This window comes from Mus caroli, chromosome 11, assembly GCF_900094665.2.
Source record: "Mus caroli chromosome 11, CAROLI_EIJ_v1.1, whole genome shotgun sequence".
NCBI lineage: Eukaryota > Metazoa > Chordata > Mammalia > Rodentia > Muridae > Mus > Mus caroli.
Window position 1 is genome coordinate 58,867,640 of NC_034580.1, and position 24,793 is coordinate 58,892,432.

Consider the following 24,793-nt stretch of genomic DNA (forward strand, 5'->3'; position numbering starts at 1 on the left):
TTTCTAAGATGTTAAGAGTCCAAGAGAATTCAATTTATATATATCAGGGATCTCCTTAAAGAAATACCCCTGCTGACTCCAGGCTGCACAAACTCAAGCGATAAACTAAAGAGGGAAATACAAGGTCAGTCAGATGAGAGGGCTAAGGGTCACCACAGGGTGCTACCTCTTTAAGTGGAATAAGCAGAAGGAAATGGCTTTAACTCAGTTAGTCACATGGGATAAATAAAATCATATGAGGGAAATTTATGACCCCAGGTCTCTTCCATTCATGGCTGTAGGTGAGGTGGTAGCCCCCTTTCCTTGAACATCTTGCTTTTGTATGCCTCTCTTGTGTGGTTCAGGTTCTACCCAGATGCCTTTCCTGTGGCCAGCTGTCTTACTAAGCAGCTCTGGCTCTCAATCATCAAGCCCCCTCCAGCAGCAGCCACACCAATGGGTCTGTACTGAGCTGATGACTGATCCCACCTCCCCCGGGTTTCTGAGTGTAAAGGTAACAAGTAGGAAGTAACACCTGCACCCTGCGTTACACATCACACAAGCAGACCTCCAGGTCAGGGACCAGGATTCAGGGTGGCTGAATTCCCAGCACATGGCAAGAGATGACCATGTTAACAAGCATGCCATCAGTGCTCCTGACCCCTGTGACACTTGGGAGCCAGTGCATCCATGCACACTGAAGAATAACTAAGATATTAAATGATTACCACCTGCTTAAGACTTCAGACATCAGGTTTTACATATTAAACCCTGCCCTATCTGGAATGCCAACTCAGATATATAACCACATAAGCCACATAAAAGGAAAACAGTACAATAGCCAGAATAAAGGAAAGTTGTAGCCAAAAAAAAAATCTGACCTTAAATTAGTCACCCTTTATTTGTTACTAATGAAATACTCATGGGCTACACTTCTAAAAATGAAGTACATTATTCAAAGCAGGTCCTGTAGGCATTTAGAAGAAATTCGGCTCGTCATTCTCTGATTCACCAGGCAGTGGGCACTGACTTCCTGACCCTGTGCAGCCAGGCTTCTGAGCTGTCCTCCTGCATCTGCAATGTGGTCCAAGTCTTTCCTGGTGGGGAAGGGTCTGCACCTCTGCTTGTGACAGAGCTCCTTCTTGTTTTCCCCTCCTCTGACCATCTGCTTGCTTGCAGGCTCCTTAGGAACTAGGCCTCCATAGGAACTAGAATGAATGATCTTAAGGAACTCTGCCCTGGGCCCTCTGCTTTGCTCAATCTACCATCCCCCAACACCCATTCTTGACTGTGTCTCTCTGATAACTCCATCTAAAGCCCCTAGCACTTCCAGAACACAATTCTGTCTGACTTCTGTTCTCTGAAGTGCCTTACCCAAAGAATTTGCCAAAATCAAACTCACATCTCCCTCATTTCCATTTCTTTCTCTTTTTCTTTAGATAAAAAAAAAAAAAGAAAAGAAAAGTGTAGCCCTGGCTGACCATGAACTCAGAGAACAGCCTACCTCAACCTTGAAAGCCCTGAACTTAAAGATGTGACTGGGCACCAATAAAGCCTTATACAGGAGAGTCTGGCTCAGCAGGACTGGGAGTCATGTGACCTAAATTCCATTTCTAGTAAAACAGATAACAGATGATGGCAAAACCTTACAGATTGAACAAACACACAAGCAGGCTAGAAGAGCCTTGAACTAGACCTTTCTGCCATGTGGCAGTCAGCCCTTCCTAACCATGAGTAAGGGAGGATAGGTCTGAACTCTCCAAAGGAAAAGGGAGGTGGGACAAAGTGAAAGAAAACAATGAGGTGTCACAAATACAAACCTGAAGAATGGAACACAAACCTGAAGAATGGAACAGAAACGCTTGCATTGATTGGGTCCCAGTGACAGAATCCTGGGCGTAGCACTTGTGGGCTGAAGGGCTGCTTTGCTAAGGTCACGGGACAAGATCTGACTAAAGCACCTCTGGGTGGAAGAGCTGTTCAGCTCACAGTTTTGAGGCTGGACAGGCAGGGTAGGCAGTGCTCAGTAGTCAGGAAGGCAGCTCAATTACTTGCTGAGATCAATTAGCAAGCAGTGAAGATTCCAGCTAGAACAGGGCCAGGCTGTAACCCCCAGAGCCCACCCACAGAAAGCCCCTTCTGTCAGCAAGGCCCCACTTCCGAAAGGTCCCATAACCTCCCAAGTAGTGCCACTGGCTGGGGACAAAGGATTGAAACAAATGGACTTATGGGAATCATTTCACATCCAAACCGTAGCATTCCCTGCCCTATGGGCCCATGACCATCTCATAATACAAAAGGTACTCAGTCTAACTTCAAAAGTTCAAAACAGAGACTGAGAAGCTGTACACAGCAGCTTATGCCTGCAGCCCAGGAAACTGGGAGACCGAGGCAGGACTTTGATGCTCGCAAGGCCAGTTGGGGCTATTGTGTGAGATTTGTCTTCTAAAAGGAAAACTGGGGCTGGAGAGTAGCTCAGTTAGTAAAGTACTTGCCACATATGCACGAGACTTGAGTTCAAATCTCCAGCTTCCACATAAAAAGCCCTTGTGGCTGTGCATGCCTGTAATCCCAGCACAGGAATGGTGGAGACAGCAGGATCCCTTGGGCTCACTGGCCAGCCCATTTAACCAAATCAGTGAGCTCTAAGTTCAGTGAGACCCTGCCTCAAACAGTAAAGTGAAGAGTAACTGAGGAAGGCATCTAGTGTCAACCTCTGGCCTCCACACGAGTACCAATATATACATGTGTGCACACAAAAGAGAAAATAAAAATATATAAGTAACCAAGGATGGAAGAAGCAAACTGACGAGAATATTCAAAATTTGAGAAAGAGGTCTACCAAGGTATTTGGAGTGCAAAACTAACACAAAAATCTTTTTCAATGATCAAACTGGCAAAAATCAGTAAACAGTACATATACAGGTGTGGTCTGCACACAGCTGTGTCTGCACACTGCATTTACTTTCTTAGGAACAAGTTTATTGAAACTTAAAATGTCTAAAGTATGTCATTACAGTCTAAGCACAACAGACAAGAGGCACAGACATGTGGAAGGACAGATATTCACAGAAGTTACTCACAGAATTTCTTTAAATACAGGAAACTAGACAAGCTAGTCCTTGTGGCTCATGCCTATAATCCTAGCACTAGGGGAGGTGAGGCAGGAGGATTACAGTCTGCCTGGGCTATGGAGCAAGGTTTGAGTTGGCATGGGCTACATAATGATATACTGTCTCATAATAAACAAACAGAGAAATTAAGCAATCAAACCAGAAACAGCTGAAATCACCCTCAAGGTCTCAAGGTGCACCTTAGAAAGTTAGTCAGGTAAATGATGGCAGACTAAAAAAACTGAAGACTATGCCCGCCCTCCCTCCCTCTCTCTCTCTCTCTCTCTCTCTCTCTCTCCACAGAAACCATGATCCATCTGTACGTATCTAAAATGTACCCAAAGGACACAAAAGACTCTTAGCATACACAAGAGCTACCTATGGACCCTGCTTACTGTAGCTCTGTGTTCAGCGGCCGAGTTACATTAGCCTAGGGATCCATCCATCACTGGAAAACCAAGTAAAGAAAATGTGCTAAGTATACACCTAGCCATAAAGAAGTATGAACTCACGCTATAGAAAAGCGGATGAAGCCAGAGAGTGTGTTAACTGTAACAAGCCAGACTAAGAAAGACAAATGTACCATGTTTTCTCTCATGAGACCTAGATAAAAATATACGGGAAGTAAGTGGAACTACTGAGTGACAGAGAAGGAAACAGTGGGAGGGTGCAGGCGAGGGTGACAGGCGGTGAACACGGTCCAAGTTCACAAAGCCACTGTTCTGGGCTGTAAAGGTGAGCACTCTCACCTGAAGATGCACTACTCAGCACTGAAGTTTGTGTCTGACTCAGCCCGCAGTAATTCCATGGTAACTAAGACACTTAAGACAGAAATAAATCACAACGTGGTCATCTTTCTCTAAGGAACCTTCCAGAACCTGTTACCACCATGCTTTACCAGTGCAGCTCTTCAAAAGAGTAAGTGCCCACCTGACAGCACTAGCCCTACTAGCACCTCTCCTACCACACCGACATCATATATCCATTTTCTGAACGTGCCAGGATGCAGCAAGGTTCTTGGACTCTGTTCAGGCTTTTGCTGCTGCTTCCAGTCTCTCATCTCTCTGCCTCCCAACCCTCACTCACCTATACAATCTTCATGGTCAGAAACAATTCCCCCAGAAATACACAGTAAGAGGACGCTTAAATATTTGTCCGTAACTATCCACAAACTCACTTTCTATACCTCTCATTTGTAAGGAACACTGCTGGGTGGCTTTACTATATTGTACAATTAAAATTATGAATGACATGTTGTATTTCCTCCAGATATAGAAATTATCTTAATATGGTGAAGACAAACTACCAAAAACCACACTGGTGAGTAAATGTCCCATCTAGGATCCCAAGACTAGAACCCAGTGCAGGCTTCCTGGAGAGGCCTGAAGGATCTGACTAGAAGTGAGATGGGTAGATGAGTCCCATGGTGGCATGGGACAGGTAAGCTGAGATGCAAGGACTAGTTGTCACTACCATTGCCTTAGAAGCAGGCAGAGTGGTCAGAAAGTAACGGGTAGACACAAAGGTCTCTTGCATAGTTTAGAAAAACTGACTGGAAGTGGTATCTGGGGAAAGTAGCTGGCAGCTCTGGGTGGCATGAACTGTAGTGGGGACAAAGGGACAATAAGGAGCTGCAGGAAATGGATGGACGGATGGATGGATGGATGGATGGATAATGGAGGATGGATGGATGATGGATGGATGGATGGGTCTAGAAAGATGTCTTTGTGGTTAAGAGTACCAGCTTCTTTTCCACAGGATCACAGTACAATTCCCAGAACCCACAAGGCTGCTCGTAGCCTCTATAACTCCTGTTCCAGGGGGTCTGATGCCCTCTTCCAGCCTACTGGAACTGGACATACATGCAAACAAAATACCTATACACATACAACTGAAAATAAATAAATCTCAAAAGGTAAGGGACCCGGACCTCCCCAGCCTGAACTAGAAGAGCAGCTGCAGAGGGAGAAGCGCATTTAGACGAGTTCCAAAAGCTGCTCCCCGTAACACTCAGACTCTCGATGAGGGCTGTAAGAGACTGGCTTCTCAGCTGAGGAGAGAATGCTGCTACTATTTCTGACAGAGACAAGATGATAAGAGAAGTGGACCAATCTGCAGACTACACATGTTAAATGACACTATACAAAGAAGACCCTGTTGACAGGGGTCGCTTCTGAGGCTGACCTTCTGAGAGGTCCAACTTCTTAGGTAACATCCTTACAGCTATTACTTATCAATACTTATTCTTAACATGTCAACAGCATGACACCCAGGCTTCCTGTGAAGATCACAAAGCACCATGCTTTAGAGGTGTGGTAAGCTCTTGCTTAGAAGCAATGAGGCATGCAGACACATCTCCATACAGAATGATGCTGTTAGTTATACCACAGAACCCTCGCTAGACTCTATTATACTCACTATGTTCATTTAACATGCCACCCCACTCCCGCCAAAAAGAATTTTAAGTAACTTTCTTTAAGTCACTAAGAAGAGAAGTCATCTAGTTCCAATCCTTCACCCTGGATCTTGAGGGTCTGCACCTTTAGAGACAAATGAAATTATTCTTTCTTTCATCCTTCACGATGCTCTGCGCCCTCACCGCTGTTATTCTGATGAGACTCTATCTGCCAACTCCTGCCTTCAAAGTGCACCTGGTTTAACCTGACCACAGCTTGTCACACTCTGACCCTTACTTTTCATCCAAGAAGAGGGTGCAGGCCTTCAGGTTGTGGGTAACCTGTACACTCATGTAAAGGGGCTGTGAGAGGTGTGTCCAGCTCCAGCTATCCCATGACACGGGGGCTATACTTTACCTAGCTCACGGGGCAGTCCATACAATAGACAACACTATAGGTTAGTACTCAGCTGGATGCAATAAATTGGATCTGATACACTGGAAGTAGAAGGGGAAGCACTTCCAAACATCCTTGGAGAAATCTAGGCTGTGGCCTTGCACACATAGGATAACCCCAGAGCCCCCAAGGGAACAGGACACAGAGTAGCTAAAGCCCCCATGGTCATCCTGGGCTCACACTATGCAGTGCAGTGCGGCTTCCCGACTCAGGTCCTGCATTTTAAATGCACAGTGGGTATAAACATAGTGAACATAAGGAAACAAGCAGGGCAAACATCCACTTCAATCCAGGTGAGATTAATTTTGACACAAAGGTTACAATGTGAGACAATCATGTGTAAGCAAAATTCAGAATATCTGAGTGTGAATCCTAAGAAGGAAGAAAAATGATGAGTTTCAAAGTTTAAGGGATGTAGTAAATCGGGAATTTTGGTATAGCATTGGAAATGTAAATGAGCTAAATACCTAATAAAAAATGGGGAAAAAAAAAGATTTGCAACAATAAAAAGGTTAAAGACCTCACTGTAACTTTTTTTTTTTTTTTTTTTTTTTTNGAGACAGGGTTTCTCTTTATAGCTCTGGCTGTCCTGGAGCTCACTTTGTAAACCAGGCTGGCCTTGAACTCAGAAATCCGCCTGCCTCTGCCTCCCGAGTGCTGGGATTAAAGGCGTGCGCCACCACGGCCGGCTAGACCTCACTGTAACTTAATGTGAGCCAGTCTCCAAAAAAAAAAAAAAAAAATTAAAAAAAGTATCTGAAAACCAGGTACCTGTGAGTTTGATCTTGGACAGCCGGGCCAAAATGCCAGGCAGATCGTCAGTGTGAAGCTTCATCTCTTTCCACTGCCTTTCTTCCTTTTTCTCTTTGGCTGTGTCGAGGGAATGGTCCACTATGGAGGTCGCCTCCCGCTCCACCAACTCCTCACTTGGCTTCCGGGACAGAGGCCGACTGGGCGCTGGGAAAGATGGCAGCTCATCCTCTTCCGCTCTAGCCTGCTCTGAAGATGTGTGTTCAAGGAAAGGAGACGCCGGCAGCTCTGGCTTTGGTTTGACTCGCTGGCTAAGGCCCCTGTGCAGCTGTGTGACATACTAGACAAACAGACAAATAGCACACAAATGAGGATGTCGGTTAATGGCTTCCACCAGTCTTATTTTTATGGTACTTGAAAAAGCTTCCTACATTTAAGATTGGTCAGCACAGCAAGCACCAACAGTGTGTGTAACGAAGACATCAGCACTGAAAGATGCAGAGGCCAAGTTAATTCCTTGGCTATGGCTTTCAATTTGTGGTTTAGAAAAATCTAGGAATCTAAGTTCCTGGCAAAGAATGTACATCTGTTATTCACTGACCTTTCTGCAGGATGGGCTTTCTAAATACAAGGAAGCCATCTTCAGATATCACCAAGGTCAGCTTTGGCTTCCTGAGCTCTAAAGCAACTGTCTAAGGGAGCTCACTGGAAGGCTTCACAGGGCCTCTCGCCTTAGAGCCCCGTGGGAATGCATGGGAATGCGGCAAGGACACTAGTTGCGGAGCTACAGCTACTTTTGCCTATCACTCACCAACTAGCAAAAACTGGTAATTACCAGTGACATTATGAGACCCCTTATTTCTCATGTCAATATATACTTCAGTTAATCTTCCCAACAGTATTTAAAGACAGTTCATTATTTATAACTTTTTTATTTATAAATGAGAACATCAAACTTATAAAAATTGACAAAACTGAATTTTAATAAGATTTTACATTCTTTAAATTTTAAGTTGAAGTATCCAAACAGAACACTAGACTATGAGTTTGGGAGCCATCCATGGCAGCTCTGTGAATTTCCAGCTGTACTCCTATTCTCTGGCCCTTTTCTATATAATTGAGTCACCATGCTGCCACAAGCTCATGGTGTGCCAGCATGTATACATCAAGCTCATGGTGTGCCAGCATGTATACATCAAGCTCATGGTGTGCCAGCATGTATACAGGCCTGTAAAACAACTAGACCATCAGTGCCCCTGGAACAGCACTGGAAAATTACAAAATCTTTTTTTCAGTCACCTCAGAAGTAAGTGTGTGTGTGTGTGTGTGTGTATGCGTGTTCACATGTAGAAAGGGTACAAACACAGTCACAGTTGAGCCTTGAGTGTCTCTACTCAGGAGACAACCTCTTATTTTTTTGAGACAGTCTCATCAAATGAGCTCAGCTGCGGGCCAGCAAGCCCAAGGATCCTAATTTTGTCCCTTTGAGCTGAGATGACAAGTGCCCACTAGTTCCATGCTGAGATGACAAGTGCCCACTAGCTCAGTGCTGAGATGACAAGTGCCCACTAGTTCCGTGCCTAGCTCTTTATGTTGGTTCTGAGGATCGAACCCAGGTCTTCATGGTGGCAATGCAAGCACTTTACTGACTGCACCATTCCCCAGCCCCTCAGAAGTAATGTTAAAAACTTTTCAAATATACAGATGATCTAAGAAAATAAAGGGGTCACACTGTTTAATGACTACTTCTGTATTACTGACGTATTTACAGAACTTCAAAGAATGTATGAAAGATGCATCATACAAGTTCAGCTTTTCCTAATTTTAGCCTGGTCGAAATATGCCATAAGTTTTCAATCTTTCTCCAAACTTAATCAATAAATCCAAGATCATATATTTAACCTCAAATGCCAGAATTATTCTGGTTTCGGTTAAGAATAATCAAAACAAGAGATTAAAGTTTTGGATAAACTTAAGAGAACACTAAATAAAAGCCCCTTTCAAACAGTACTTCCTAAAACTTTTCTTCTAATAGGAATCTTTGCAACCCCCACCCCAGCGAAAAGCAGAGGCAGAGAGCAGCTGAACGATAGCTTCTACTTACCATGCGCTTGAGGAAGCTCAAGTGCTGGAGCGTGACCCACTGGTTACTGACATTCCTGAGCAGACGTGTGACACTGTGTGGCAATCCCTGTATAGCTCTTCTCTCTAAATACCAGATACATCCTCCTACTGAGCCTGGAACAGAAAGACAAGGAAAGGAAGACATGTAGAAATGACAGCTGTTCACTCACAGTGCCCACAGCTACCTAAAGGCCAAGCCAAGCAGACTGATGCTCTGTGTGAGGCTGGGCTACAAACCACCTCTGCCTCCAACCCAGGAATGAGTGGCACTCATCAGCCTTAGGCTTAGGTCAGGAACAGTCTTCAGGAGGACCAGGGAAACCTCACTCTCACATCATAATGCGTACAACAATTCAGTGGAGCGTGGAGACTACCACAGTGTAGATGTTTCTAAGAAGAAAATACAACTCAGTGAGGCCACATCTTAAAAAGTAGAGAAGGTGGCATACATCTTTCCTTACTGAATGCCAGTAAACTGAGATGAAGGTTTCCATTTTGATTATGGTTGCATAGATAATACTACAAGGGAGGGGAAATACTTTTCAGTAAAATATGACCAGCAACCCAGTTAGGAATAAGCTCCTTCTGTTGCATCCAAATTTGAATTTTAATCACTTTATAAATGTCTCAAATCAACATGTGAGTGTGTGTGTGTGTGTGTGTGTGTGTGTCATACTGCAGTTACCCCCTTGCTTACCCTCTAGGTCCCCATCTTTTTTAATGTCTCCTCTCATGGCTTCCACAGCCTAGTTTCTCTGTGCTCTGTTTTCTGCTTTTTAGTTTCCTAGTGTGCCTCAATTTTCTTTGCATTGTGTAGTCATTTCCACTGGATTTAGGTATTCCCTCCTAGAGGAAGGCTCATAGTTCTTAAGAAGCTGACAAACCTACAGGGTTCAGTAAGCTTAGCAAGTTTTAAGATTGAAAAGGTCCCTCCTTGGAGTTATACAAGCAGTAACAGTTGCAAGGTAAAGGAGACTCCTGTGTGTAGCTTCCTGTAGGTGCACAGGGAACTGTAGGGATGCAGTTTTCCTGAGCTATCCATCACCCATTCTGGGGTGGCCTTTTCAGTGATGCCCAATTGTCCCCCACTCCTGTAAGTAACCCCTCACCCATAATCCTGTAAGTATTCAAATAAACTCATTTGGCACCAAGTTATACTTGGGTGGACTAGTTTCTTGCTCAGTCACCCAACGTCCTATCTGAGGTGAATGGACGTTTATATCTCCATACATACAATATAATTATCTGTCAGTTTATATAAACAATACTTTGGTGATTTAAATAAGAATGTCTCCCATAGGCTCATATATTTGAGTACCTAGACCCCAGTTAGTGGAACTGTTTGAGAAGAATTCAGAGGCATGGCCTTGTTGGAGGAAGTGTTAATAGGAGTAGGCTTTGAGGTTTCAAATGTTCATGTCATCCCCAGTTAGTGCTCCCCCTCTCCCTCTTCCTCTTATAAGTTACCTTAGTCATGGTGTCTCTTCACAGCAACAGAAAAGTAACCAAGACAACTACCTGTCCCTAAAAACGGGTAATTATTAATCTTTAACTCATTTCTGAAGCTGCAGTATGCCAATATCTGATTACTTTTGGTGTCTTCATGTGAGTGGACAGCCTTAGGTCTCTAAGGCCACTTCTTTCTCACATTCATCTCTATCCTTTATTGCAGGTTCCAGGAGCATCTTGAACTCTTCCGTTCTCACCTAATGAATCAACATGTTCACTCAACTCTGTCCCTCTCTATCCCTACCGAGAGACTCTATGATCTTACATTGGAGTAGAGTAACAGCAGTCAGAGTGAAGACAGTCATCAGCCTTCATGCATCTCCTTTCTTTTCCAACCCATGTTTCACAGATTGCACCCCTTCAACCTCCCCAAACAGTATTACCATCTTGGGACTGAAGGTTCAAATGTCTGTGCCTGTATTCAAACCATCATGCCCTACATAGCACTCACACAAACGTGGGTATCTCCTTTATCACAGCAATGCTGCTTCATGACCTCACAACTAAGCCGATCACACATAACTGAATCAACTTTATTTATACTGCTTCCTCGCATGCAATCTATTCTCTACTTATCAAATGTTCAATCTCTTTCCACTGTTCTACAATGTTATATCATGTTTTATGACAGCACTTTTTCTTTTATTCTTCTCCCCTATATTATATCCTGACCACAGTTTCCTCTCCCACCCACCCACCTCAACCTCCCCTCTTAGCCAGATCCACTCCTCCTCCATCTCACTTCAGAAAAGGGTAGGCTTCCCATGTGTTATCAAGCAAACCTAGCATAACAAGTTACAATAAGACTAGCACATTCCCTCATATTAAGGCTGGACAACGCAACACAGTAGAAGGAAAGGGGTCCCAAGAGCAGGCAAAAGAGTCAGAGACATTCTCTACTCCCACTGTTAGGCATTCCATAAGAACACTGAGCTATACAACCATAACATAGAGAGGACCTTGATAAGACCCATGTAGGCACCCTGAGTGTCAGTTCAGTCTCTATGAATTCCTATGAGCCCTGGTTAGCTGATTCTTCCAGCCATGTTCTTATGACCTCTCTGGCTCCTACAATCCTTATTCCTCTTCCATGGGCTTCCCCAATCTCTGCCTAGTGTTTGGCCATGGATCTCTAAATCTGAAGCAAACTGTTCTCATCTGTTATAGAATGCAGTGCTTGGAATGAAACAGCCTCTATCTTCACTAGACAGGCAGTGCCTGCTTGCAAGAGTCCATCAGGATCCAGCTTGATAGCTTCTGGCATTCCCTCCCAGAGGGGTTGGGGAGGACATGGACTCTCACCTGAGATTCCAGCCACTCCTCACAACCATTTGTTTGCTATTCTGCCTTAACTGCATGTGGCCTCAGGGCTTAGAGATACTAGAGTAATAAGGCTGGGAAAGGTGCCATTTCATGGCTATGGGGAAGCCATCATCCACACTGGGTACAAACTTGCAAGTGCAGCTGCTTTGATATCCCCTCCTACTCCTGCCAGTAGTCCCTTCACCCATGCTCTATAAGCAACCCAATAAAAACAATGGCTCCCTAGGCTGAACTTTGGTGGAACCATCCTTTGGTTTTTGATTAGGACCTTATGATGAGAGAGTAGGCACTGTTTTCGTCTCCCCAAGGAAAGATTTCTCAAAACACCATCATCATAGTGTTTAGTTCTTCAGATGGCAGAGTCTCTCCTTTAGTCAGCTCTGCTACCACAGCTCCTGGACACTTGCCATATAACAAAGTGAAATGACATTTGGTAACTGATTAGCACAAGTAGACTTCCTGAATTGTGAGAACAAGTCCTGTCCTTGGAAATACAAAGCCATTATCTGAAAGTAGAGGTAAGCCAATTTGGCACTGAAGTCATATCTTCAAATCGCAATAATGACACGCTTACTTTCAAGTGAATGGATATATGTTTGCCTTGGAACCACCCTGGAAATTCGTTCTGGATTAAATGGGTCAATCTGAAACTGTACAGAATGGCTGTAACAACACTGTGAGGGGTGGGGAGAGACACAGCTTGGAAACTGTATTTATAAGTGACTTGGTTTTGTCAAAGTGTGTCAAGTGTCCATGAACAAATACATAGAAAATGAAAGCAATTTCAGGCCTGAGTAAACACATGAAAACACACTTTAAGATACACGGGACTTTCAACAGATACATTAAAATCTGAAGAGATAACCAGATATTGATATTGAATATCAGATAATGATATTCGTCACTAACACTGGACTGCGACTGCAGGGCTTTGTAAATCAACTAAGGAGACTTAAAGTTCCTGAACCATATTGAGTGGAAATGAGAAAAACTTAAACTTTTATGAGCCAACTCAGAAGTAACTGCTAGTTACTTAATGACCCCAATGATCCTTCTCTGTCAACTCTTCCCATCACACTTCTTAGAGGGACCTTTCATACATTTACATATGAGCAGATTTTTCTGAAGATATGCTCAATTTCAGAAAGTAAGCTATTAGTTCCCACTGTTTTACAACTCCAGAGGCTGATCCTGGAACGGGGGTGGGGGTGGGGGGTGCGTATGCAACCTATCTCCTAGCATGATGAGGCTCAAGAGTCAAAATAGAATTGTCCTATAAGAAGCTGAAGTACTGCCAGGCAGTGGTGGCGCATGCCTTTAATCCCAGCACTCAGGAGGCAGAGGCAGGCGGATTTCTGAGTTCGAGGCCATCCTGGTCTACAAGGTGAGTTCCAGGACAGCCAGGGCTACACAGAGAAACCCTGTCAAGAACCCCGCCCCCCCCCCAAAAAAAAAAGGTGCTGAAATACCAAACAGAAAAGTAGAAAGAAAGGTTGCCCTGAGGAATCTGTATACAAAGAAGAAGCTATAGAGAGAATAGTCAAGCACTGAGAAGAGATGAGCCCTCTAAGAATGAGTACCGAGTGTCTGCATCGAGGAATACTCACAATCAGCGATTACAGAAAGTAACAAAGAAGTGAGTCAAGAAAGACTCACAACAGACACCACACACACATACATACACACACACACACACACACACACACGAAGAACCCCATAAACTTTTTATTTTTAGAAAATGACAGTCATATGAAAAGAGGTGTCCAAGGAGGCTCCATCACTCATCGCACAGCTTTAACAATTACCAAGTACTGCCCAACTTTGTCTCTTCTACCCACCCTTCCACTTCCTGCCCTGGTTTATGAGCCAGAAGGTACCTTTGAGATCACCTAGCTCAGTTACCGTATTATAGACGCGTAAATGTTTCATTAAAGAAAGTCAAATGATCTGCACTGGGATCATACAAACTCATGGGAGAAAAGAGCTTTAAGGAAGCATTGTGAGCACCACAGTCAGCCAGACGCGGTGGGCAGTGTGTGTGTGACAGGGAGGCCTACAGGATGGTTCTGGGCTGTGAGAAGGTACACAATGACTTCTACTATCTTGTCTGTACTATGGATCACTTTGCCACCATCCATGGATACTAGTCACAAAACCAACCTCCTCTTTAATATTTCTACCAGCACAATCTCATTCATTCACAAATGACTGAGCATCATCAATGCCCATAGGCATTGTTCTGGGCATGAGGGATACAGTGGTGAACCAGGGAGACAGACTATTTTTACCTTCACAAAGTGTTTATCTTACTGGGAGGAACACATTAAATTGTTGCACATCTGTACTGCAGGTGTGAACAATTACACCATGTGTTATTCATGATAAATTAATATGATATAAGAAAAGAAGGATAAAGACTACTATTTTAGGTAGAGTGCTAAGGTTGGCCTCTCTGAAAAGGTAAACTATAGGAGTTTTTCAAGAGTTTGTGATAAACATACATCTGTCAAAAGTCCTTCTGATGGAAGGAGCCATACTGTTGGTACAGCGCTGGCTCAATGGGATTCAGTTGGCAGTTATCATTATCATGGTGATTAAGGTAACACTTTAAGCTGGAAGAGAGCTCCTTAACGGGGGCAGGTGCGCCTCTTGTCATTAAAAGGCAGTGGCCAGGAACCGCGGCTCTCACGTGCCAGGCTTGTGGAGCCCCATGGTTTATCCTGCCCCTCCAGCTTGCACTGTCTGAAACTCCAAAGAGCACGGGATATCAAACCGTAGGGTCTACCTGGCCTACGGTGCAAAGCTGGTCCACAATACTTGGCCTCGTCCCTTCAGGTTACCCTAAAGGTCACCTCCCTACCAAGTGACAAGCCAAGGGCTTCCAAGGTTGCAGGCGGCCGGCAACACGGTCCCGCGCATGGCAAAAAAAGAAAACAATTCGTCCACGATCATTCTCAACCGGGTACAATACCTGTGAGGAGGCGCGAGGAAATGGTGTGCGGGGACGCGGCCATAACGCACTGGTGCAGCCGTCCCCAGGACCCCAGGATGCCTCTCACCTCACCGGCTCCTGGGCGCCGCCATCTTGCTAGCCCGCCCTCTGAGTGAGGCGGGACTTCCTCTCGTCACTTCCGGCTCCCAGTGCTCTCTCAAATCTAGGCTAGCGGAGCTTAATAGAGATCGGACGGTGGAGCCTTCCCCCCCCTCAGACGCTCCAGATGTAGACTAGGTGAGCACTCTGCCCCGGAGGCACAGACCGCGGGAGCCCGCGGGCGGAAGGCGTGCCGTGCCGGGGTTAGGGCTCTGGAGTCCGGCCCGGCCCGGCCCGGCAGTCCCCTGAGCTTGAAAGACTTGAATGCCTCCTCAGTTGTCACCCAGGCTTATCTTGCGTAGCCTGTTGGCTTCTCGTGGAGTTTGGTAAGTAAAAAAACGAGGAAGAAAGAAACTCATTAAAAGAGCAAAACATGACTTACAAGGGCAGTTTGTGTTTGCTTTCAGCGATGAGGTGAGATCTCTGTGGTTCACCTCAGGTGCTGATCGGGGCCACTGAGACAGGAGTTTGTGTAAGAGCACGCACTGTGTCTCTGCAGCAAGAACTGGTCTTGGTGAGCGTCATCCCGATAGGGATAAGGTAGAAAGAGCTATGGAATGAGGTTAGCATTTCTGTGAAGTAGGCTAAAGAAAGGCTTTGAAGAGCCAACTTGCTGCTCAGTAGAAGGAACTGTGAGAGGTTTCCAGTTTACCAGGAAGACAGAGCAGAGAATGGGATTTTCTGAGACCCATCCCAGGTCATCACTGTGGACCTAGGATAATGGTTGTCCCCATCAAATTAATGTTAGACTAAGGAAGAAGAGCATGGATTTCTGGTGATAACTGAAAAGTTAACAACTTTGTTCAATCCACTGTTTTGCAAGCACTTTGAAATGCTGTGTTAAGTGAAATATTACAAAGTACAAACCTTAAATAAACAAATGAAAAGCACAATTTGGGATCTAATCACACCAACAGTGAGTGCTGCTTAGGTGAGGCCTTTTGCTTTGCAGCCATCTTGGTTAATTAGACCCACAGTTCCTGGAACTCTGATCATCATAAATAAGTTAGCCCTTTACAAACTAGACCTCAGATACCTAGCTCGATGGTTACATGATATGGAACCCGAGGGCTAGAGAGATTGAGTGGTTCAAACAATAGATTGTATAGCAATCTACTGTACTTCCTGTCTCTTTATAGTTGTCTCTTAAAATTTGTGTTATAAAACCAAAAAGTGATAGGACTGTACACCTGTAAGATGGCTATACACAAAATTAATCAATAGCAGGAGTTAACAAGTTAGTGAAGAAGTAGGAATCCTGATACATTGTTTATAGGAATAAAAAATATTGTAGCTACTTTGGAAAAGCAGTTTAGGTGTTCCTCAATAAGTTAAACACAAGCGCTACTTTATGACCCAGCTGTGCCTTTCCCAGGTATATTCCCAAGACAAATGACAGCATTCATTCACTCATAATATCCCAAAGTGGATATAACTTAAGTTATACATCAACTGATATTCTGTGACATATCCACATACTGGCCTATTTGCCATGAAATGAAAATAAAGTGCAAATACATACTACAACCATGAAAACAATACTAAGTTGAAGAAGTTAATCACAAAAGGCCATGTATTAGATAGTTTCCATCTGTATGAAAATTCCATAATTCTTAAGTCATTAAAGAGAGGCAGTAGGTAAGTAATTACCTGGTGCTAGTAGAAGGAGTAGAGAGAAAAGAGGAATGTCGCTGATGGGTACAGGGCTCATTTAGATAGAGAGAAAATGAAAATATTCCTAAATTGATTGTGGGGTGGTTATACAACTTTCAATATACTTAAAACTTTAATGTAGACAATTGGTACCAATTTTTTTAGATGTAAAATTTTTATGAAGATGGTTATATATACACGTATCTTCATATATTTAATACATGAATATATTATGAAGATAATAGGTGTTATCTTCATAGAAATTGTCTAAAGACTGTCCAACTCTGTCTTAGTTAGAGGTTCCCTTGCTGTGACTATCTTTACCTTTTTATCTTTACCAGGACCACAGCAACTCTTACAAAGGAAAGCATTTAATGGAGGGTGGCTCACACACAGTTCAGAGGTTTAGTTCATATCATCATGGAGGGAAGCATAGTGCCATTCAGGGAGGTGTGGTGCTAGAGAGCCGAGAGTTCTACATCAGCATGTGAAGGCAGCAGGAAGAGACTGCCATACTGGGCCTGGCTTGAGCACCTGAGACCTGAAAGCCCACCCCTTAGAGACACACTTCCTCCAACAAGGCCACACCTCCTAATAGGACCATACCCTATGGGGCTATGTGGGGCTTTTTTTTTTTCTTTTCCCAAACCACCATAGACTCCCTCAGTTTTCATTATTCATCATGTCAACTTCTCACTGATTACAAGTTCCCCAGTCTCTGCTTTGTATTCCTTGGCATCAGCATACCTCCCCTCTGGGAAAAAAAAAAAAAAGACTTACTTACAATAGGGATAAATAAAAACAAATATATTAATGGACGTGAGTTGGGCTGCTTCCTTTGTTCTTTGCTACTGAGGATTTAACTGAAGCAAGCACTTCTAAGCTCTACCTCCAGCCCCATGCTGATTCTTTGCATGATGAGAAAACTTCAAGAGGACTCAGCTACTGCTAGGGAGTAACATCTTTAAATGGTGCTTCCAGCAGATGGGAAGCAGGGAAGAAGAGAAACTAGCCCCTTCTCCTTCCACCACTCTTGCTACATTGTGACCCTCATGGGCAGAGCCATGCTGAGCACCTGTAACAATGTGGTTGGCCCATCCCCAGCTCTAGGCACAGTTTGACATGCATGGCAGCTTTGTAAATTACTGATGGGAATTCTTAGAGTAGATGCTCTACTCTTAAATGATTGGAATTTCCAGCCTCATGGGAACTTGACCACCCAGCTCAGCTCCTCAGAGTTCCCCCTTGTTCCTCTAAGGTGACTGATCACACCAGAGAGGGATCATTCTCTGAGATCATTCCAGATAGGCACCTCAATTATAGTCTGCCAGCACCCTTTCCCATCCTTTCTTTCCAGGGCTCAGCTCCACCCATGAGTCTTGGGATACTAAAAGTGAAGATTACAGTTATTTAGAATGGGAGAGTGGCAGGAAAGTGAACTGGGTAAGCTCTCTTTGCCACCTTTGTAATAAATAAATAGACACTGATTATAGCGAGGGATAAAGAATTCCCAATACCAAAGAGGAATCAGGGTTGCTTTAAAATACCATAATTTCATCCACCCTCATCTCTTACTTCGTTTTCCAGAGTTTTTGGACAGTAAAGTAGGATGGCTGTGTTGCCCAGACAGGAGAAGAAAAAGAAGAACCTGTTGGTTAAGTTCTGGAGACATTTTTGTTGTTGTTTACTGAACATGTGAAGGGAGGTCTTTCTGCCTTGCCTGTTTTATTTTCAGGAAGCAGGGTTGGGAGTGAACCCTGAAGCTGAGACAGCCATCCTGAAGCTAAAACAAGCTGGAAGAACAAATAAACCCCAGTTTCTTGCATCCTGGCTGATGTATTTAGTGAATGGCCTAGGGGGCTGAACAACCTGCATTAAAGCTTGCTGCAGATACGTGAGACAGAGTCAACTGAGATTGGGGCAGCTCTCCAAGACAGATGCTGTGCCCAATTTAAAAAAACAAAGTCAAATAGAATGGGGTTTGGGTTTGAACTTTTGTTTTTTTTCAGATGACCTCAGTATGTAGCCTACGACTTTTTTTAAACTGGTGTTTCTCCTGCCTGAGCCCTCTGAATACTAGGAATGCAGGTATGCGCCATGGGGTTGAGGTGTTAGCCATTTCTAAAATAAAACAAACCTGTAAGGCTTTAAGTAACTCTAAAAATAAAAATAAAATGGCATTTTGTACAGCTTTGTTTCATGTTTCTTATTTACTGTGCACCCACCTCCTTTGGTGATGTCAGAATATCTGGTTTACCACATCAGGAAGGCATCCCTCTCCTCACTTGGCCCTTTTCACAGTATCGGAGCCTAGTGATGGTAAAATGTTCTGAGCATAGAAAAAAAAAAAAAAACATAAATGAAAAAAAAAACAACCTATGCTTGAGAAAAATAACAACCTTAAGAACCCTGTTAAAGACTACGGGGTTTTGGTGTTGGTGGTGGTGGTGATGGTTGTTGTTGTTGTTTAACTATGGGGAAATGGTTATGTATTCTCATAAGTGAACCACCAGTATTAAATACTATACAAGTTCAAAGTACAAGATGTGGGGAAGACAGTTTAACAGGCAAAATCCCAGTTAGGTGACTTCCAAGACAGTAATCTTTAATACATGACTAAGAATGTGTGGACCTTCTTATATCTTTTCTGGAACCAGCTACAACTTCTTGTCAGTGAGCCTCTTTTTCCTCTGCATTTATACCTTCAACCTTTAGACCAACAAGAAACAAAATTTATTTTGTTTTTATTGTAGTTTAATTTGGGATGTGTGTGTGTGTGTGTGTGTGTGTGCATGGCCCCCTCATGTGAGCCATGGCATGTGTATGAGGATCAGAGGACAACTTTCAGGAATTGGTCCTCTCCTCCTCCCATGGGTTCACTCCAGGAGTTGAGATCAGCTTCTCAGGCTTGCAGATATGCATTTGACCAGCTGAGCCATCTGCCACACCAGGTCTATTTGTTAAGACAGTGTGTCCCATATTTGCAAAACAGTGTCCTTTAGCACCCACTGTGCTGCTACATAACACTTGCTCATGTTGGTCTTGTTTCTTTTTCTCAAGAACTTTTGGTAGATACATTGTATCAACATTTCAGATGAGTCACCCATTTTTTCAAATTCACTTTTTTTATAAAAAAAGCCACAACTAGAATTTAAGCCTGTCTGATACCAATGCACATGTTTTCAATTCTGCTGCATGTCCCATCTTTTATGTATTCTACAGTCTCTATTATCTAGATTTTTTTCTTCATTCTACTCTAGAGTTTTTTTATTTCATCAAACCAATGCCATTATTGAAATTCAGCCTTAAAATTTTCCTTGATTTTTTTTAAGTTTTTCACTTGTATTCAATTTCCCTTGACCCAGTTTTGTATATGTATAGGGCAGGATACTAATGCTGGGTTTACAACTTTAATTTACATTGTTAATACTTAGTCAATATCTGGACCTTTGCAAGAATACTCAATTTCTACCTAAGAGCTCTTAAAACAAAAGCTTTGATTGTGGACCTGGCAATTCAGCTTCAAAAATTATTGCAGTTTTCTGAAAGTCACAGAAACTATATATGAAAATAAGAGCTCATTGTGTTAGTTATGTTTCTGTTACTTTGATAAAATACCATTACCAAAAGCAACTTAAGAGGAAGAATTTATTTAGCTTACAGTTCCAGAAGGGCAAAGTACATCAGGTTCTGGAGGGATAGAGGAATCGTGGAAGGGAAGGCTGGGCAGCAGAAACAGCATGTTGGGAGCTCATCTCAACTGGACAGAGGATGCAAAAAGTAATAGTAAGAAATGTGGGGAGGTTATAAGCTCTCAAAAATAGCTCCATGGCCAGTGCCATTTCTCCCAGTAAGGCTCTACCTCCTAACGGTTTCATATCTCCCCAAATAACATCACTAACTGGGGACCAAGTATTCAAATACAGGAGCCTGTGGGGAACACTTTTCATTCAAACCATATTTGGCCACATAAGCGTGAGGTCATCTTACAATACAAAATGCACGTAGCTAACTTTCTAAGTTCCTGGTCATTACAGTCTCAACATTATTGAAAAGTTCCAAGTTCTTTTGAGCCTCAAGGCAATCTCTTTTCTGTGATTCCCTAGGAAGGAAAAAAAAAAAAAGCGAATTACATATTTTTGACATATAATGGCACTGAATAAAAGATTGGTCCAAAGCAAGACCAACACCCAACAAGGCAAACACCAAATCCTGAAGCTCCCTGTCCAGTATCTGGATCTTGAGTTTCAAGGGGCTTAGATGACTCTCTTCCTCCAGCTTTGCTCATTCTTCTGGTTCCATTCCTTATATGCAGCTTCCTCTGCTAGATGTCTCATGGCTCTGGCATCTCCAAAATATCACTGCTATTGCACCCCAGTTTTTACCCTTACAGCTTCACACAATGGTCTTCCTGGGCCTTGTAGGAACTGCAGCCTGTCACTCTTACCTGGACTCAGTGGCTCTCCAAAAATCCAGAGAAAGAATATGTGATGCCCTCAATCCTTTATCTTTCTTGTTTTCAAAACCAAGCACTGCCAAGTTCAGGTTCCAATCTAGGATGGATCTTCACCTCCTTGGGTCACAATTTCAGCAACTTCTATAGAAGCGTGGAAATCTCTTCGGCTCTTTTACAAGCTTCAAGTGTGTTATATCTTGCCCTGAGTGAAGCTTTCCTACCTTCCCAATGCACACTAAAACGCATCTCTTAAATGGAGCCAATCTTAATCATTACAGCTTATAACATGTAGCTGTCTTGAAGTTTTCTCTGCCAAAGAAATTAACCCATTACCTTTAAAGTTACCCTCACTCATGTTCTCAGAATGGAACAGAATGCAACCAGGTTCTTTGAAAAACTTAACATGAATGACCTCTAGCTCAGCTGTCAATGGAGTCCCAGAGGGACACAGAGTCCATCCTGGTGGGGGGAAGGCAAGACATATTTCAAGCACGGGAAGTTGAAACATCTTATCTAAGCCATACACAGGAAGCAGAGCAGGAAGTCAGGTAAAGCAATAAGTCCTCAAAGCCTGACTTCAGTGACACACCTCCTCCAGCAAGGCTCTACCTAACTAAAGTCCCATAACCTCCCCAAACAGCACTACCAACTGGAGACCCAGAGTTTGAATACCTCAGTCTATAGGTATTCAAACCAGCACACTTGAGAAAACATTTCTGGACTGAGTCCACTGATGGTGGTAGTGCTGGTGAGGCTGAAGGTAGCAAAGTAACTTGTTTTTATTTGATACAACTTGCTACATTTATACATCATCTCAACAGCCATTTAGGTTATCTTGATCTTAGAACTAAAGCTGAGAGTGTTTGGGAAATCTTTCTTGGTTTCATAAGGCAGCTGTATGGTTTCATAAGCACTATAGACTGGGCAACTTAAAGCTGCAGATGTGTATTGTCTCCCCCACTGTAGAGATGAGAAATGCCAGCGGGCTATGTCCTTTAATAGCTTCTAGGGGAGTAGCCTTCATTTTCATTTTGGTCTTCAGCAAGTCTCAAGGTATCATTTGACACAAAGCAGCAAAATTCCAGTGTCAGACACCTAAATGTGGTCATCCTCTCTCTTTGTGTCTTCACACGGTGTCCTGTGTCCAACGTTAACCTCTCTTTGTTATTGCTTTGCAGTTCTCAAATAGAGTATGGTGATTTGAATGGAAAATACCAACATAGGCTCACGTATCTGAGCACTTAGTCCCCAGTTTGAGGCACTGTTTGGGGTGGTCCTGGAACCTTTAGGATGGAGAGCCTTGCTGGAAGAAGTATCCATGGGGACAGGTACTCCACTTCCTGCTTGCTGTTTTTCTCTGCTACCTCTGTGTGACTGAACTTGCCATCAGTTAGTTGCATGCCGTCTCTTGTGTGGCATGATAGGCTGAGCTCTTCTGGAACTGGAAACTAAAGTAAGCTCTTCTTGAAATTGCTTTTAGTCCTGGTGTTTTATCACAGCAACAGGAAAGTGACAAGTACACAGAATGTCATCGTGTAGCACAGGCTGGCCTGGAATTTAGTTCTTCTGCCTCACCCTCCCTAATGCTGGGATTACAGGCATGCACCACCATGCCCAGCTTTATATTTAACGTCTTGCAAAATCACCTGTCATGTTGATTTAGACTCCATCCTAACAACCTCGATTTGACTGTAATTTACCTGCAAGACCCTGTTTCCAATTAAGGACACATTAGAAAGTGAACATGTCTTCTGGAAAGACACACAGCAGCCTGTAATTCTGCTCAAGGATGCTGTGGATGGTAAAGCGTGGAAACTGAACCTGGACCTCGGAAATGCTTAGGCATTTTTTTTCTCAGGAGCATGTGCTTGGGAGGGTTGTGTACAATGTCTTCAGAAAGGGAGAGATGTAATGCGGGGGGGGGGGGGCGAGTAATAGGTAAAAATCTGTAAAAGAATAAAACTTTGAGTTGGCCTCAGACATTTCCTTTCCAATAGTTACATGCCAAATGACTCCCCAAGGTCTCGGGGGGAGTTATGACCTAAGATCATTACAGCAGTGATTTGTCTTTCAGCAGGACAGGCAGGCATTCTCAGAAATGCAGGGGCCTGCCAATGACTCTAACTAATTGAAAAACTATTTGAAGATACATTCTGGTGGTTCCGTGGGTTTGGGGTTATTTAGAACAGAAAACATTTCAAAAATAAATTTAAAACCCACACAGAGTTGCCAACTTTTCACGTTGTAAGGGTGTTTAAAGTAAGTCAGACTAGCATCTAACACTGCAGTCATTTTGTAAAGGACAAATTGTCCTAATGCGAAAAATTATCCAAGGGATATAACCTGATAGCTATTTACATTGGATAATTTCGTTTTATGAAAAATAGCTTTATTTAATATCTTTGTGCTCCGGAAAAATAAAGAACTTTTTTTTTCCTGTAGATAAGATCTCATCCATGAATGGGGGATTTGAAATCCAGGAAGTGACGGGAATTCAGGACAGCAACTAAAAATGAGCGCTGGCTAGCACTCCAAGATTTATGCCACTGCAGGAAAATAATATTCAAAACTAACTGTAATCGTTTCCATTTTCTAAGGAAAGTTTCAGTGGGAAAATAAATCTCTGAGTTACTGCTCCCTTCCACATAAAGAGGATGGTGGGGGTCGAGAGATGGTAACTTCTTCCCTCAGCTAACATCTGCGTTTCCACTTCATGTATTTCAAATATTCATGGGACCATTAGGAAGGGACCCCATGCTTAAAATGATTTGGGCATTTAATTCATTCTCCCAAATTCTCTGAAAGTGCACATCTGCTTGTGTTCCTCTGGCTCTATCTGCTAAGAATTTCTGCAAGTTTGGTATGGCTGAGAACACATCAAGAGAACGGCCCATCAGTCTGTCCGTGATCAGAGGCATAGGCAGGGTGAGATTTAACCCATGGAGAAGGAAGAAAAGCCAGAGTGCATAGGCAAGATGTACGGTGTTCCCGAATCTCAGTGCGATAGAGCCAGGAGCCAGGACAGCCGGAGTTGGAGTTAGTTGAGTATGAAGAGGCTATGAAGCTTTTACTGGGGATGAATGCCTTTCTCTCTGGAGAAAGGCAGGCTGCCCGGGAAGTGGAGTTCAGCTCCTCAGCACCCAGGTCAGGTGCCTCGCAATCATCTGTAACTCAGCTCTGACGCCATCCCTGGCTTCTTCAGGCATCTGCACACACATGATAGACACATAACTAAAACTCATTATATATGTATATCCCTAAGGAACTGTGTGGACTTGCAAGATTTTGTCATGAACCACTGGCCTGAAGCCCCATGCCTTAGAACCACAATCAGGAACAGAAATAGTTGGGCACAGCTACAGAGTCCTTAGCCTAAATCTTCGCCTTCTCTGGGGGAGTGGAATACTTAAGTAAATCTAACAAGCTAAAGCTTCACTTAAGACCACAGGCAAGCTCTGAACTCTGCCTAGATTGAAGTCAAAGCTCCTCCCTGTCTGAGGTCTGTACCCTGCTGAGATGTTTATGTCCCCTTCTGGGCTTCAATTAGTTCATCTTTTAATGGAGACACAATGGAGAATAATTGGAAAAGCGATGTGTAAAGCCTGTTATATCCAGTATATTACTTATTTCTCTTGCACCACACAGCAGTTCAGTCACTATTAGTATTACTGACTTTTTAAAAACCAATATCTATGTGAAATAGATATTATTAAGTCCATTTTATATAGAGGGAATCCACTACAGATATTTAATTTAAAAATCTTGACATTTTCTTGATTCTTTTAGATGAAAAGTTGCAAATAGCCTTTATCTCACAGCTGCTGGGTGAAACTAATTGGATGGTCCTACGAAGATTGCCAAGGTCCAGGGTAACTGGTAAATACAAGCTGAGTACTAGACTAGACAGTATTTTTAGGACCTCCAGATATAATTGAATTGAATA

At 43.3% G+C, this 24,793-nt stretch overlaps 1 protein-coding gene across 1 annotated transcript in view; it reads right to left on the reverse strand.

Moving 5' to 3' along the window:
• Window positions 1–14,752, reverse strand: part of LOC110305849 (protoheme IX farnesyltransferase, mitochondrial) — a 118,171-nt gene extending 103,419 nt beyond the window's left edge. Inside the window, exons 1-3 of the mRNA XM_021177982.1 lie at window positions 14,622–14,752; window positions 8,799–8,932; window positions 6,716–7,034 (exon numbers count right to left, since the gene is read on the reverse strand). Of these exons, the coding sequence (XP_021033641.1) occupies window positions 6,716–7,034; window positions 8,799–8,932; window positions 14,622–14,664 (496 nt within the window). The 5' untranslated portion in view covers window positions 14,665–14,752. The remainder of the gene's footprint in view (window positions 1–6,715; window positions 7,035–8,798; window positions 8,933–14,621) is intronic.
• Between the last annotated feature and the right edge of the window lie 10,041 nt (window positions 14,753–24,793).